The 15,575-nt window shown below is 48.0% G+C and overlaps 1 protein-coding gene across 1 annotated transcript in view; it reads right to left on the reverse strand.

Annotated features, from left to right (window-relative positions):
- LOC133463233 (cGMP-dependent protein kinase 2) overlaps positions 1–15,575 on the reverse strand; it is a 38,704-nt gene that overhangs the window by 8,423 nt on the left and 14,706 nt on the right. The window contains exons 11-18 of the mRNA XM_061744636.1: positions 13,685–13,783; positions 13,401–13,548; positions 12,638–12,774; positions 10,622–10,711; positions 10,327–10,468; positions 7,283–7,446; positions 6,759–6,881; positions 4,541–4,603 (exon numbers count right to left, since the gene is read on the reverse strand). Coding sequence (XP_061600620.1) covers positions 4,541–4,603; positions 6,759–6,881; positions 7,283–7,446; positions 10,327–10,468; positions 10,622–10,711; positions 12,638–12,774; positions 13,401–13,548; positions 13,685–13,783 — 966 coding nt within the window. The remainder of the gene's footprint in view (positions 1–4,540; positions 4,604–6,758; positions 6,882–7,282; positions 7,447–10,326; positions 10,469–10,621; positions 10,712–12,637; positions 12,775–13,400; positions 13,549–13,684; positions 13,784–15,575) is intronic.

The raw sequence follows: 15,575 nt of genomic DNA on the forward strand, positions 1-15,575 counted from the left end.
TGTGGTGACAGCAGCGTTTCCGCTCCCCTCTCCCACCGACACCTACGTGGTGACTGCAGCGCGTCCGCTCCCCTCTCCCACCGGCACATCCGTGGTGACGGCAGCGTGACCGCTCCCACCGACACATTTGTGTGAACGGCAGTGTGTCCGCTCCTCTCTCCTGCCAGCACATCCGTGGCGACGGCAGCGTGTCCGCTCCCTCTCCCACCGGTCGCTGTGATGGAGCGTTCATGCCCAGGGTGCATGGCCACCCTGGATCCTGCGGTTGACCAGGACCTCTGCGTGTCGTGCCTCGGCCCTGAGCAGCGGGGCCGTCGGCCAGCCTCCCCTCATCCCAGCCGGGGTCTTCTCTGAAGCGATCGGCAAAGAGAGTGGTGGGGGCCCCCAAACGACGGCGGATGACGAGCCAGCTCTCCTCGAAGGTAGATCGCTTGGCTGTCGACATGGAGCAGATGAAGGCGCCCCTCCTCAATCTGCAACCTGGTACTGGCCAGGTGGAATCTGCCATGCCAGAGTTTGCTCTGGGGTCGCCACCGCCACTGCCGGAGGACGCCATCTCCATTGCAGCCTCGGCGAGCCACTTCAACGTGTCATCAGGGGACCCGGCCTCACAGCGCTCGGGGTTCTCCTCGCACTCATCTGCCCAGAGCTCTCGGGAGGGGACGGTTTGTTCCTCCGTGCAGAGCATTATCCGCACTGCCCTGGCAGCCGAATGCGGCCGAATGCACCGCGTGCGGAGGTGGCCTCTAGCGCCTTCCACAGGCGCAATCCTTCTCCGGTGGAATTCACATTCCGTCTTCGTCGTATTTTTTTGAGGGTGCTGCACTCATGCTGGAGAGGTGTCACAGCCGGCTGATGACCGTGCTCTGACGGCGATGGAGGACGCTGCTGTGGCTGGTCTCCACCACATGCCCCCCCCCATCGAGCCCTCCATTGCAGCACTGATAGTGGCTCCTGATGAGGCTCTGAAGCCAGATCCCACGTGCCCCTCTACCCAGAGTAGGGTTACTGATGGGCATATTTGTAAGGCTTATGAAACAGCGGCACGCATCGGCCGGCTGGGGAACACCCTTTCTCATCTGCTACTGGCTCTCTCCACCTCCCTGCAGGATGCACAGGTGGATGATTCCACACAGGACATGTGTGACATATCCCTACAGGCTTTTTGCCTCCCAAACGAGGGAACTGGGGCGGCTGATGTCCACCCTGGTGCACACGCGCCGTCATGTCTGACTGGCGCAGTCACCCCTGACGGAGACTGCTCGTAGGGTTCTTCGCCAGGCACCGGCAGAACCGGGGGAGCTGTTTGGGGCTACTGCCCTGGAAGCTCTGAACCGCACCGCCCTGGCCGATGAGACCAGGCAGCGGCTGGTGTACCTTCACAGGGGTGCGGCCGCTTCCTGTACACCGGGAGGCCCTTCACCAGCCCCCGGGCCTCGCCCCCGGCCGCCTGCCCACGGCGGCCGGCGCGGCTTTCAGCGGTCTGTGAGTCAGCCTGCTGGTGACTTTCGCCCCCCTGTGCGCGGACCGTCCCACCAGCGTCGGGGCGTTGATCCCGACCGTCGCCCCCCCGGCACGTCCAGAGCCCGGGGGAGACGGCGCTAAGGCCACGGAGCCGGTCGTCAGCTACTTTTCCGGCAGCAGCTCGGTTACTGAGCTGCCTGCTCATTGGGGTCCGGGTGGTTTCCACCCTAGCCCAGGGGTACGTATTGCAGTTCCGACACCGGCCTCCTACCTCCGGCCGGGTTGAGATGACCATCGTCAGAGACCCGGCAAACATTCCGGCTCGGGCTCAGGTGTTGCCCGCCCTACTGGCCAAGAGCGCCATCATGCCGGTGGACCCCCCGCCGCGGCCTGGGGGTTCTACTTGAGCTACTTTCTCGTCAGCAAGAGAGACGACGGACGTCGTCCCATCTTGGACCTGAGGGACCTCGACGAATACATGAAGGTCCTGCCCGTCCGGAGGCTTGACCACAGCAGATGCTCTGCGTTGGTCAGGAGGAAGTGGTTTGCAACTGTGGACCTACAGGGCGCTTGTTTCACGTGCCGGTCGCGGCACGTCACCGGTAGTTCCGGGGGTTCGCCTACCGGGGCCAACCGTCGGTTCAGGGTGCTCCTGTGCGGGCTCTCCCTATCACCGAGGATTTTTTTTTCACCAGGTGCGTGATGGCAACCCTTGCCCCTCTTATACCTTTGGGCCTGCTGTCGCTACGCCCCCTGCAATGTGGCTGGACAGCCTCGCCTGGATGCCAAGAGGCACGGGCGCAGGCTGGTCAGGGTTTCGCGGGTGTGTGTCTATACCCTTGCACCCTGGAAAGGCGGGACATTCCGGCTGAAGGGTGTGCCCTTAGGCGCTGTCCCCTCCCTGCCGGGAGGCTGTCATCAGTAGTCCTCCCGGGTCCGCACGCGCCACATCAACGTGCTGGAGCTCTGGGCTCTGCACTTCACACTAACATTTTTTGCAACTCCTGTGGGGGAGGCACGTGCCGGGTCGGTCGGACAGTGTGTCCACTGTTCCTTGATCGGCCACCAGAGGGGGCCCCGACTCTGCACAGCTGCTGCAGGTGTCCCGGGGCCTCCTAGCGTGGACAGCTCCTCGCCTGCCCGGCCTTCGGGCGATGTTCCTGCCTGGAGACAGGAACCGGGTGACGGACTTCCTCTCCCGGCGCAAGCCGCCTTTGCAGAGGGTCCTCCAGAGGGCTCACGGGCTCCTCTTGGTGGCCCCCTTCCGACCGGGGAAACATAGTTTCCACTGCTGCGGAGGCTCTGCTGCGACACAACATGACGCCCCCCAGAGGGACCGTCTTTTCCAGCCGGGGATTCAGGTTTTGCACCCCGACCCCGTCGTTTTTGGCTCTGAGTCTGGCCGCTGCGGCGCCCGACCCATTGTTGTCAAGCTGTCCTGAACCCGTCAGGGCTGGCATCTCGAATGCCCATGTGCCTCCCACCCGCCTCTGGTATGAGTGCGAGTGGGGGAGATTCTCTGCCTGGTGTGCAGACGGGGCAGAGGACCCTGTTCTTTGCCCCGTGGCCACGATCCTGGGGTTCCTTTCGGTCCCTCCTGGATGGTGGCCGTGCTCAGTCCACTTTAAGGGTGTATGTGGCGGTCATTTCATCGCAACATGCCCTGGTTGAGAATGCCACCGTGGGGTGCCACCGGCTGGTTCCTCTTTCTCAGGGGGGCTCTGAGGCTGCCCCCCCCGAGGAGCCCAAAGGCCCCGGTTTTCGATTCCATTCGATTTTTATATAGCGTCTAATACAACAGATGTTGTCTCTAGACGCTTTCCAGAGAACCTGAACATAAACGTACATATAAACCCCCGAGCAGTGTGGGACCTGCCCATGGTGCTAGGTGCCCTCTCTTCTCCACCCTTTTGGGCCCTTGGCCCGGGTGGGCCTGAAGTGGCTCTCTATGGAGATAGCTTTTCTCCTCGCCATGACATCGGCGAGTCGATGAGTTACATGCCCTGTCAGTCAGCTCAGGGGCTACGTTGTGGCCGAACGTGGCGTTCCTGCCCTAGGTCCTGCAGAGAGTGGGCCGAGCCCTTTGTGCCCCGTACGGGCCCTTGCTGGTTATGCTACCGCGCCTGTGCGACGGTCGGAGCAGCTTGTTCTCTGCCATGGTGGCCCCAACAGGGGGCGTGCTGTTTCTGGACAGCGCCGTCCCACTGGGTGGTGGACACCGTCGAGCGCACCCACAGGGCCAGTGGCCGCCCCCTACCAGTGGGGGTGAGGTGCCACTCGACCAGAAGCGTCGCAGCTTCTTGGCAGGGGGTGCCTCTGGAGGACATCTGCACCGCGACTTCATGGACGTCGCCAGACACGTTCTCCAGGTTTTACCGGATCAATGTCGCCACTCCCCAACCATTGGGCGTGGTTCTACTCCCGGGTCCTTCTGCCCCTGGTCAGTGAGGTATGTGACCGGGATCCTACGTGACATTGTTGGTATTCGTCATCCAGTGCTTACAGCACCGCCTGGCGGTCAGTAGGGACGAAATAGAACGAAAGTTACGCCTGTAACTACGGTTCTATGAGTCCCGGATGACCGCCAGGCCTGCCGGTCACTCCGAATCCTCGTGCTCTCGCGAGAAGATTCTAGGAGCCGATCCCATGCTGACGCCGGAAGATATACCCTTCCGGGGGTCATGCAGGGGTCACGGGTGACGTGACATTGTTGGTATTGTACTCGACATGCGCATGCGCGAGGGAAGATATCCAGTGCTTACAGCACCGCCTGACCTGAGCTCAGTGCAGGGCCCTCCCGGGGTTGGTAGAGGATGGCAATGCCCAGGACTGCTAGGTAGGAGCACTGGGTGATAAAATGGGGGAAAAAACCGGGATAAAAATATTAAAAAAAAAAAAAATGTATTTACAATATTGTTGATAATTCATGGACTTGGGTTGTGTTTCTGATAAAGCGACTATGATGATGTGACTGGAGTTATGGTTGTAAAACAGCTGAACAGCAGGAGGTCTTAGCTTTTTAACGCTCATCTATTGTGTCATTGGAAAGAAGGCGGATGTGTGTAAAAGGACTAACTTGTGTTTCTTGATGTCCATTATACCATTCTTCTTATTTCCCAGCCTCTCCACTGGGTTCAGCCTGTTAGAAAGAAGAGATGTTGACATTTGTCAGTGAAAAACTGTTCCAAATAAACTATTTTCTGAAATTTTCTGATTTCCTGAATGAAGCGCGTCTGAGCGCAGGAAAGGCTCTGAAGAAGCCCAGGATCCTCTCATGGCCTCACGTGGTGGACTCATTAGTCCCCTAGATCTTAACATTTGTTACTAGAAGTTAAAGGTTATCATTCTTGGTCCAGAGCATCTTAGGAAGGGATTAGATGGTGTTGCGATGGCTTCCAGTGCAACTGTGAGAAACCTTGGTGTGGTTTTGATCAGGATTTGTCGTTTAAACCATATATTAAATCAGGTGTTTGTAAAATAGCGTTTTTCCATCTCCGTAATATTGCAAAGATTAGGAAAATCCTCTCGCAGAGTGATGCAGAAAAACTAGTTCATGCGTTTGTATCTTCTAGACTGGATTACTGTAATGTGTTGTTAGCAGTTATTATGGTTTACAGTTTAAGATTATATTCTTAAATTCAAATTATATTCAAATTTTTTGAGATAGGATATTTGAGTTTTCTTAAACTGTAAACCATGATCAGCAATATTAAAATAATAAAAGGCTTGCAATATTTCAGTTGATTTGTAATGAATCCAGAATGTATGACATTTTTGTTTTTGTAATTGCATTACAGAAAATAAAGAACTTTATCACAATATTCTAATTTTCTGAGACAGTCCTGTATATTAACTCATGTTTGACAGATACATTTCTTGTTGTTCTTGTAAATGATGACACTTCCTTAAACACCAAAGTTAGTCGTGGGGTTCCAGTGGGCACTGTGCATGTTCTTATGTTCTTATTTATTAATTTATTTAAACACGTTTGATGTATTTACCTATGTAGCAACTTTAAATTGCATTTCCTGTGCTGTAAAGAACCATGGCGGGGTTTCTGTCCACTAACTTCAAAATAAAATCAGCTTGTAGGGTGGCCTTATTTTTGCCAGATGTAAGAGCATCTTCTCCCAGGGCTTGTTAATCAGCTGTTACTGGGGTTGTACTGGGAACTGGGCGGGCTAGCGAGGCTGGTCCAGTCTCAACCCAAGATGTTCAGTGACACAAAGCCTCCTGGATCACCATGGTCATTTACGCTGTAAACTCAACCTGATCACCAGCAGGTTATGTTCAGAGTTTGCCTTAAATCACACAACAGTTTAACTTCAAATTTGACGCAGCACAACTTGCATATTCAGTGATCAATTAAGACAATAAAAATAAAGTAAATAAAAATCACCTGATCATACTGGGGAGCAGAACTTTTCTGTTCATTGATTAACTGTGGATTTAGAGTCCGCCGCCCTCAAGAGCATATCTTTTCAAGGGATGTCATTGAATTTTACAAGAATTCAATTCAATTTCAATTCAATTTTATTTATATAGCGTCTAATACGGCAAAAGTTGTCACTGGGCGCTTTCCAGAGACCCACAACATAAACCCTCGAGCAATTATTACATAAACAATGGCAGGTAAAAACTCCCCTTTAGGAGGGAAGAAACCTTGAGCAGGACCAGGCTCATAATTTGTATTTGTTTGTTTGATTTTTAAAGAAAGAATGGGACAAAATAACATCAGGGGTGAGGCTGATAATACAATCTAAAATCTTTACTTTACCACTTTATTTTCTATTATTCTATTACTACTAACTTAACTTTATTTTCAAATATGTTCTGGGCCTGAAATGTGAAAATGGAGGAATATTAATACGATAAGAAAGCTGCTGTTTTACAGTCACATCCCAGTTAATGACCCCACGGATGTTCTTAAAAAACTAAACAACACAACGTCATCTACGAAAACAGGACATTCATTATTATATCAGCCTGACATAAACCCTGAAGCAACAGGGTTCAAACATGACGGAAGAATTTACGAACCAAATCCACGGTCAGCCTGTTCCTGTCCAGTCAGTGTGGGTAACTCATCACCCCTGTTCAAATGCACAGTCCCTCTGACCTGGCAACGTCTGACCTGGCAACGTCTGACCTGGCAACGTCTGACCTGGCAACGTGTGACCTGGCAACATCTGACCTGGCAACATCTGACCTGGCAACGTCTGACCTGGCAACGTCTGACCTGGCAACGTCTGACCTGGCAACGTGTGACCTGGCAACGGGAGGGACGGGCGTACCTGCAGAGTCTCCTGATGAGGTCGTCTGGACGCTTGCTTATCCTCATGGGGAAATCCACCTTGTCGATGCCGTGGAGAACCATGGTGTAGATCTTGATGGGGTCTGTGCCGGAAAAGGGCGGGCTGCAAGGACAACAAGCTCTCACCATGACATCCATCACATACCACGAGACATTCTGTCAGAACCAGCATGCTTAATGCCTGTCAGTCAACAGGTTATGGACCTGCACAGCAGAATTAGACAGTGTGACTCTCAAAGAGGCTGAATTGATCCAGTCAGACCAGGAGGTACAACGCCCGTCCTAAAAAACTATGAACCATCACACACTGAACACCAGCTTCTGCTTGATTAAACTAACCATTTGATCATTAAGACTATGATAATTGTTCTCTGTTGCAAAATAGAATCAATACGAAGCCAGACAGAACTCAAAGCTCAAGTGCACGTGCCACTATATCTACTTTCAATAAAGTCATCTACGGCCCCAAAAAAAGATAAAGACATCTCAGTGTGACTCACTTACTTGCCAGTGAGAAGCTCAAATATGAGGATCCCCAACGACCAACAGTCCGCCCCAAAGTCATGGCCTTTGTTCATGATGACTTCGGGGGCCACGTACTCTGGAGTGCCACAAAACGTCCAGGTCTTTTTTCCAACGCCAATCTTTTTAGCGAAGCCGAAGTCTGCCTGAGGAAATGCACAAGCAGCACGAATACAGACTCAGAACACTGTCTCACTGGAGGGAACTGTTGAGATGACAACCCTCCGTCCCTGGACCCCAGTGGACCCCAGCGGCTGCAGAGCATTTCCCCCGACTCTGCGTTGGTCCGTCCCTCAGGCTGAGGCCTGCAACACAGTTAATGACTTTCAAATCTTAACCCATTTCAAGACGACACCAGAGACCGCAGACGTGAATCCAAAGATTAGAGTATTCTGCATGAGCATGCTGATTCAGCCAGACCGCAAGGCCACACATCTAAGGCCCAGTCCCAATACTCCCCCTACCCCTACTTTTCAGCCCTACCCCTAAATTTTGCGTGTTCCCGTGAGGGTAGTGGTGTCCCAATTCCTCTTTTCACCTAGGGGTAGTGGCTTAAACAAGGGTTAGGGAGCATCAATCTAGCCCTACAGAGCGAGGGTTTTCAGATGCACACTAGCTGAACTAGGGCCAGAAAAATTTCCCAGAATGCTTTTCATCGTCATTTGCGGACTGAATAAAAAAAAAACATGGCGGACATTTCTTATTTTTTTGTGAATAAAATCAATATTTTGAGTTAGTCTCTGCATAAAAATGTGTTTTAATTACATTTCTAGTGAGAAATATATATTTTACTTTCATAATATTCACTCAGTGAATGTACATAATCACTTGTTTGCCCATTGTTGCAAAGTCTTTTTCAAACCTCGCCAGAATAAAGGCTGATTTATGGTTCCACGTTACACCAACACAGAGCCTACGGCTAACGCAGAACCATAAATCAGCTCCCAAGCCGGCAGGCTGTACTCGGAGAAAATTTCTTAACAGGCGTAGCTACAACTGTTAGATTTCATCTATTAAACCAACATTTATATTCTTAAATTGTTTATTTCAGCCAGCGGTAATTCTCCACAGAGCTGCAGGTTTCTCCCCGGGACGACTGCGCAGGGCGATCACGTCTGTTCTCCGGAGTGGTGCACAGGTGACGTGGCTGGAACAGCTGATGGTGCACAGGTGTGCCTAATTCATGCTCTTTGTATTTCAGTAGTGTGCGGGCTCTGGAGATGGAGAGGGATGACACAGTGAGGCCGAGTGTACTGGTACCCGTCTGTGTCTTGGCAAAATAAAGATGAAGAATTTCTCCACGAAACCCGGTGTCCTCTTTCCTGTCTGGCGACCCCAGTAGCACGAGCTTGATAACACTAACAATTAAACGATTCTTACAAAGGCCAAGTGGTCAAGCATGCGTAACAACTGCCCGGTTTGTTTGGATCCGTTGGCCTGTTGTTGGATTTGATTTGTCTTCAGAGTTCTCTTCTTTTCACTCCTCCGAAATTTACAATTATGGAATTGATCAACTGGTCTCTCAGCACAATTGACCAAATTTTTGCAACAAGAAGACACGGGGTAAGGGGGCCCTCTTGCCCGGATGGGACTTTTTTTGCTGGATATACAATGGATTCCTACAAATATTGGAAGCCTTTGTGTATGGCGATTCTGACCCCCCCCGACTTGCCCACCCCCCATACTCACAAGCTATGATGTTTCGTTGTGTGTATGTTGCTTTTCTGTGCTGAGGTGTTTTTTTGCACCTTGACACTAGGTATTAATACAGTGTGAAGATGCCTTTTTTTCCCTCCTCCCTCCATCCCAGTGTCATCCTTCCTCTAAAAAAATGGCGTCCGTATTAATGGTGCCATCGGTGTGAACCGGAGTCAAGTTCTCTTGTCTGATTTATGTCTGACTTGACAATAAAGCTTTTTCTGATTCTGATTCTGATGCTGGGTGGAGCCATCTCCCACTAAGATGGAGACATCCAGCGCTCCGGGAGCCGCTCCCATAGCTGAGCTTCAAACCGCTCTTCAGACAACTGACAGCAGACGCTTCAGGCGGTTTGTCCAGGTCTACGATAAAAGTGCGGTCCTGTGTGTTGCAGCTCCAGCAGGTCATTGTTGGCAACCACTGGGACTTGGATAAAGACCAGGGGCCGGATTCACAAAACATTCTTAAGAAAAAAAATCTTAAGTGTAATTTTTTTCTTAAGTTTTAAGTTAAGTCTTAAGAAGGAACAAGAGAAGAAGTCATATTCTCCAAAAAAGTTCTTAAGTATTTTCTCAACTTTCTTCTTAGGTTTCTTCTTAAGAAAAAACTTAAGAATAAATGGTATTCTTGAAATAAAAGTTCTCAAATTTGTTCTTGACTTTTTTCTAAACTTTAAGACAACCTTGACCTGTCTTAAAATTTCTTCTGTGGAAAGGTAAAGCCTCTAATATCACCTTTTTCAACACATTTTAGACAAGTTTAGACTAGTGGGTCATAGTTTGAGGATATACTTTGTAATTAATTACACAAAGAGCCTGCTAACTGTTTGTTAGCATGTTAGTTAGCGTGGCAGTTAATTATTATTTTTCCCCAATAGTATTTTTTATTGCACATTAATCTCATCCACCATAACCTTGAAATGTTCCTGCATCTCTTTTTCTCCTTCTCCATGTTTAGTGAGTGACTGACGGTTAGGACCTAACTACCTATAAATGTTGTTTGTTGGCGCATGCAATGCAATGACATATTTTAAGACGTTTTTAAGTAGGAAAAATAAGAAATTCGTAAGAAATGACGGTTCTTAAGAAAATATTGGTGAATCCGGCCCCAGATCACATTTTGTGGCAAATGAATGAAGGAAACCAGTTCATTACAAGGGGTTTCCCCTGTGGCGGCCCACTGCTGAGACTGGCCAGGACCCTGAACCATACTTGATCCATCTAGGGACGGTCGGGCCCTAGATCTGATAGTAACATGGCACACGACACCAGGAACACTACGCGGCCGAGTCCAGTGGAATCCAGGAGGAACGTGAACCGGTAGCTTACCATCTTGACATAACCGTCTGCATCCAGGAGAAGGTTTTCAGGCTTCAGATCTCTGTAGACGACGCCCACCGAGTGCAGATAGTCGAAGGCCTCCAAGACACAGCCGGTGCAGAACCTGGCAGTGGGCTCCTCAAAATAGCTCCTTATAGGTCAGACAAGACACATTGTGGAATAAGTTGAATAATACATCCTGTAAAAATATACCGGGACTAATATTTATACCAGTAATCTGATTTACAGAAGTAGTTTCTGGAAGTTTGTAGGTGTTGAATGAAACAAAAGGACATACACTCACATGTCCCGCAGCACAGTCCACAGCTCTCCACCCAGACAGACCTCCAGCAGCATGTACACACACTTACTGTCCCGAAATGTTCGGAACAACCTGGAATGTTAACAGCCTTGTGAAAAACTTTCTTACACGGAAAAAGACCCACAAATGAATCCTTACAGAAATAACTACGGAAACACAAATATGGGTTCTGTTAAATAAAATAATGCCAACAAAGACAACAGATTACAGTTAAATCTATATGGATTCACTTCTTCCTGCCACATAGGCACGCACGTTGGGAAAACAGGTGCCTTGCTCCAGGGCAGGGGCCTCATCTATAAAAGAGTGTGTAGGATTCATACTAAAAGTGTACGTGCGCCCAAAAGCCGAAAATGGCGGGCGCACAAAAAAATCCTGATTTATAAAACCGTGTGCACGCACACTTTCACGCAATGTTCTCTTTATGAATCACAGTCCAGCTGGAAGGTTGCGCAGGTGAATTTGCCTCATATCCCGCCCACTTTCTACCATGAATGGGCAATGCAAACTACATGATTGTATTTGCATATGAATGAACCTGCTGAGCATGCGCAGCGGCTTCCTGCAGTCTGTTTCTGCTGCGTCAGGATGAATGAGACGTGTCAAGCCACCGTGCCACTAAATTTCACGGAGACTGAGATGGAGATGTTGTGGATGAGGTGGAGGCAGGAAAACAACATTATTTGGTGGTCACAGTAAAAGTATAAATAGTATAAAAGAAAGTGAGTGAGTGGCAGCACGCCGTTGAGTGCCACGGACAGATGGTGCAGAAAAAAAAAGAAGTGGTGTGATTTGAAGGTGGAGGCCAAGAGGTACGGAGCCCCTAAAGGGACACGGATTTTTTGTATATATATAATGAGTTTTACGTGCGCGTGTGATACCTTTAAGGCTGATTTATGGTTCCGCGTTACACCAACGCAGAGCCTACGGCGTAGGTGCGCGTCGTCGCGTACCCTACAGCGTAGGCTCTGCTTCGTTTTAACGCGGAACCATAATTTAGGCTTTACGCGCGCGTGTAAAGGTTTCACGCGCGCGTAAAACTCATTATATATATAAAAAAAATCTGAGTCCCTTTAGGGGCTCCGTAAAGTTGCCCGGCACTCATTAGTTCTGTCCTCAGTCACTCTACGGTTGTCGTGGTGGGTGACGAGGAGGTTCCCGGCGTGTCCTGCACCGCGGCTGCAGCAGCACCAGAGTCCTGACTGACGCTTCACACACAGAGGGACACGATCAGTCCTATTATAAGTCTGATATGTGATGACATTAAGAGTATGACATGAATCTGGCTTCATTTCACCACCTCACCGCCTGCGTCACCGGTTCCCCATATCTTCAAAATGTTCGTGCGCGAGGGTCAGGGTTGGCGTAATACACACATTTTTTGGTTAGTTTTTTCTTTTTAAATCTCAACCTTTGCGTAGAAGGTGGCTTGCGCATCTTTCAAGCCCTGTTTTGTGTGCAAGCAAGCTTTATAAATGAGGCCCCTGGTCATCAGTTTCATGACTGTGTGTGCTGAAGCGGCGCCTGCAGGCCAGGAACAGTTTGCAGCACACATCCAGGTTACAGCTCCAACTCAGCTCAAAGACGCTCAAAACTTAATAACCAATCAATACCGACACTCCTTGTATTACTTTTTTACTGATGCTGCTGTTTAAAAAAGAGAGAAAGAGAGAAGGGAGGAAGAATGATGACTGAAAGTGATCATTTCTTTTTGGCTGAACTTTCCTCTGTGAACGATGGTCAATAGACTGTTGACACAAGACTTTTGTCCTCCTGGATAAAGAGTGGAAGAGAGGGATCTGGGTCAGCGTCATTCCTCCAGGAGGCCCCTAGCAACTCTGCCTTAAGTATTCACCCATTTCTGTCCAACCCAGCCAGACAGGAGGTTAGTGCACGGTTGGTCTGCTGGCTAGGTCGGGGCCACGGACGTCCAGCTAAATACTGAGACATGTGCTTTAGGCTGAAGCCTGAATGTGTGATGTTAGATGTGCTTCACACCTGATAATAAATGCTGAGTTGGTTTGCTGGAGGATGCTCTTCTCGGAGTAGATGTGCTCCTGCTGTCTGGTGTCCACAATGTGCTGCTTTTTGATGCATTTCAGAGCAAATGTGGCGTCTTCATCCCTCAGCTTCACCTACGAAGAAGCACAGAGAAGTTCACCGAAGCTCACCAAGGATGGATGGATGGATGGAACTAGTTTTTCTGTCCCTGAAAGGCTTTAAAAGCCAGCAGTCTCCTGGGTATTCCAGTCTGATTTGATGGAGATACAATCCCAGATTAGAAAAAAGGATGGATGTAACGAAAGTTACATATATATCAGTGATTTTTGATTTTTTTCTTGTGATTTTATTAACTGTTTTGTAGAATATCAGTACCCATGAAAATGTCTAAGGTGCAAAGATGGACAGAAGTTCTCCACTTTATGTGAAAAAAAGAGATCCAAATCTTTATAAAGAGTACTCCTCAAAGAGAGACTGGAATTCCCCTTCTACAGGTGCAGATTACCATCAATCAGTGGAGGAATGTGGAGAAATGTCAGTGATCTGTCAGATGACGGGTGTGTGATGGTCTGGGGTCATAGCCATAAAGCTACTACCACCCTGTTGTTGAACACAGATCCTTTGAGTCTCTTTTACTGGACAGTAAGCAATCTGAGGAAACAGAATGTCTCCAAACCCTTTCCAGCTAAAGTGAGAGATGCCAGGACCTACTACTGGACCTGCGTCTGGTATGGGTCATGATGGTGTTGCTGCATCTCACCAGCTCCACTCGTCCAAACCCTCCCACGCCCAACGTGGCAATGACTTGGAGCTCCTTGAAAGGCTGGTCTGCAGGCAGCTGAGCAATCCTCTCCCGCAGCCTCCTCATCTCCTGGGGCTCCACAAAGTCGGCGTGAGGTGAGTGGGGCCTGGCATGGGAATAACAGAGATCAGACATCTGAACTGAATAACCACTTAACTGGATATTTGTCATTCGTTTATGACAAATGGTGATTAACTTTCACGTAACAAGGTGGCTAAATAAACAGATATATGTGAACTCACAAGGCGTTCCTCCTCTCATCACTTCTGGAGAGCTCTTCCACATATTCCTTCAGGTAGGCCTGAAGCTCCTCATAAGTTCCCACCGTTTGGTTGAAGTTGCTGCATGTGCACGGAATGAAACATGTAAGCACCACTATTACTGTCACATGTGGCTCCTTTAAGAGATTTGAGTCTTTTGTGATCAATCGCTACTCAGACCGGGACTCTGATGAGTCCTTTGCACCACTCAGCAAACATGGAAAAACATATGCAGTTAGCTAACAAGTGTCTCTGGCAAAAAGAGTGTCATGAAGCAGAGGTGGTAGTAAAGAGTTACATTTACTCCGTTACATTTACTTGAGTAAGTTTTGGGAAATGTTGTACTTTTAGGAGTAGTTTTGAATCACTATACTTTTTACTTTTACTTGAGTAGATTTGTGAAGAAGAAACTGTTCCTCTTACTCCGCTACATTAGGCTACGTTGAGCTGTTACTTTTCTTTTATCCCTTTTATCCACGTACGCGTCAATCTCATGACATCACTGGGTGATTCTTTGGGAAAAATGTTTGTTTTTGCATGTTTTGTCACATTTACACGGACTCAAACACACACAGAGTTTCTATGAGTTCATGTTTGTTCTAGTTCTGCTGGTTAAAAAAGAAAAGTACAAAGGCTGGAAATTTTGTGCTACTTGTGCTTAATTTATTTTTTCATTCTCTTATTATTTTATTATTTATTAAAGTACTTGAATTTACTTTAAGATTATTTTAATTTAAGCTATTTTTTATTTTTTTATTAATTTTAATTTATTTTATTATTTTATTGATTTAATTTGCCTGAAGATGATTATTTTGTACTTTTGTCTGTTTGAATGGTTGTGTTAAAAAAATAAATCAGACGTTACTCAACAGTTACTCAGTACTTGAGTATTTTTTCACCAAGTACTTTTTTACTTTTACTCAAGTAATTATTTGGATGACTACTTTTTACTTTTACTTGAGTCATATTATTCTGAAGTAACAGTACTTTTACTTGAGTACAATTTTTGGCTACTCTACCCAGCTCTGTCATGAAGCCACATGTCATTGACTGTCAAACCAAACTGATTAATATGGTTCCATTATCATGAAACAATAATTTCTAAAGAAAAATGCCTGGCTGAACCACAGAACTGTTAGACGTGGTCTCCTTTATCAGGGTGAAGAGCACAACAAAAGACTGACCATCCTCTGTTCAGACTTCACTCATAGCTCAGAAGTATCTAAAGCCATGACAGCCAGCAGTTTGACATCATAGACTGTGATCCAGCTGTCACTCAAGAACTAAACAAACCACGCCCCTAATTATGCATACATTTGTGGTTTAATATCATTTTGACTGATTCATTGAAATTCACCCTCTTACTGTTGTTATGGATGTGAAATCTAGCTCCGGAGACCGAAGCTGGCTCTTGTTTAAGACTGCAAATTTCTTTAGTTGTGCTTTAAAGCTGAACATTTCAACATCTGGCTTGTTGGAGGTTGACTCGTTTGGAGTACGCCCCCAGTGGCCGTTTGAGGAACTGCATGTGTTGGATCGTTAGGATGAGGTGGGGTTTTTTCTGAAGAGTAATCCAGCAGCAGGTAAAAACACGAGCTACATGGCTAAAGCTAAACACTGTGTGTTTACCGCCATGGTGCAGAGGTACCAGCTGTGTTTATCTCCAGTAGTTGTACAAGTGAGCAAATACAGCAGAGCGTTAAATTAGGCTGCTGATGTATAATGAACATTAATAAATCAAAGGTGTCATGACAACCTGGATGATGCTAATTTCCAGCCTCTACATCCAGATCAGACTGAGGTTTCTGGACCTGAGCGCTTCAGGAATAACCGGTCTCCCCATCAAGGCCGTCTGCATGACAGCACTATAACA

Source organism: Cololabis saira, chromosome 17 (assembly GCF_033807715.1).
Source record: "Cololabis saira isolate AMF1-May2022 chromosome 17, fColSai1.1, whole genome shotgun sequence".
NCBI lineage: Eukaryota > Metazoa > Chordata > Actinopteri > Beloniformes > Belonidae > Cololabis > Cololabis saira.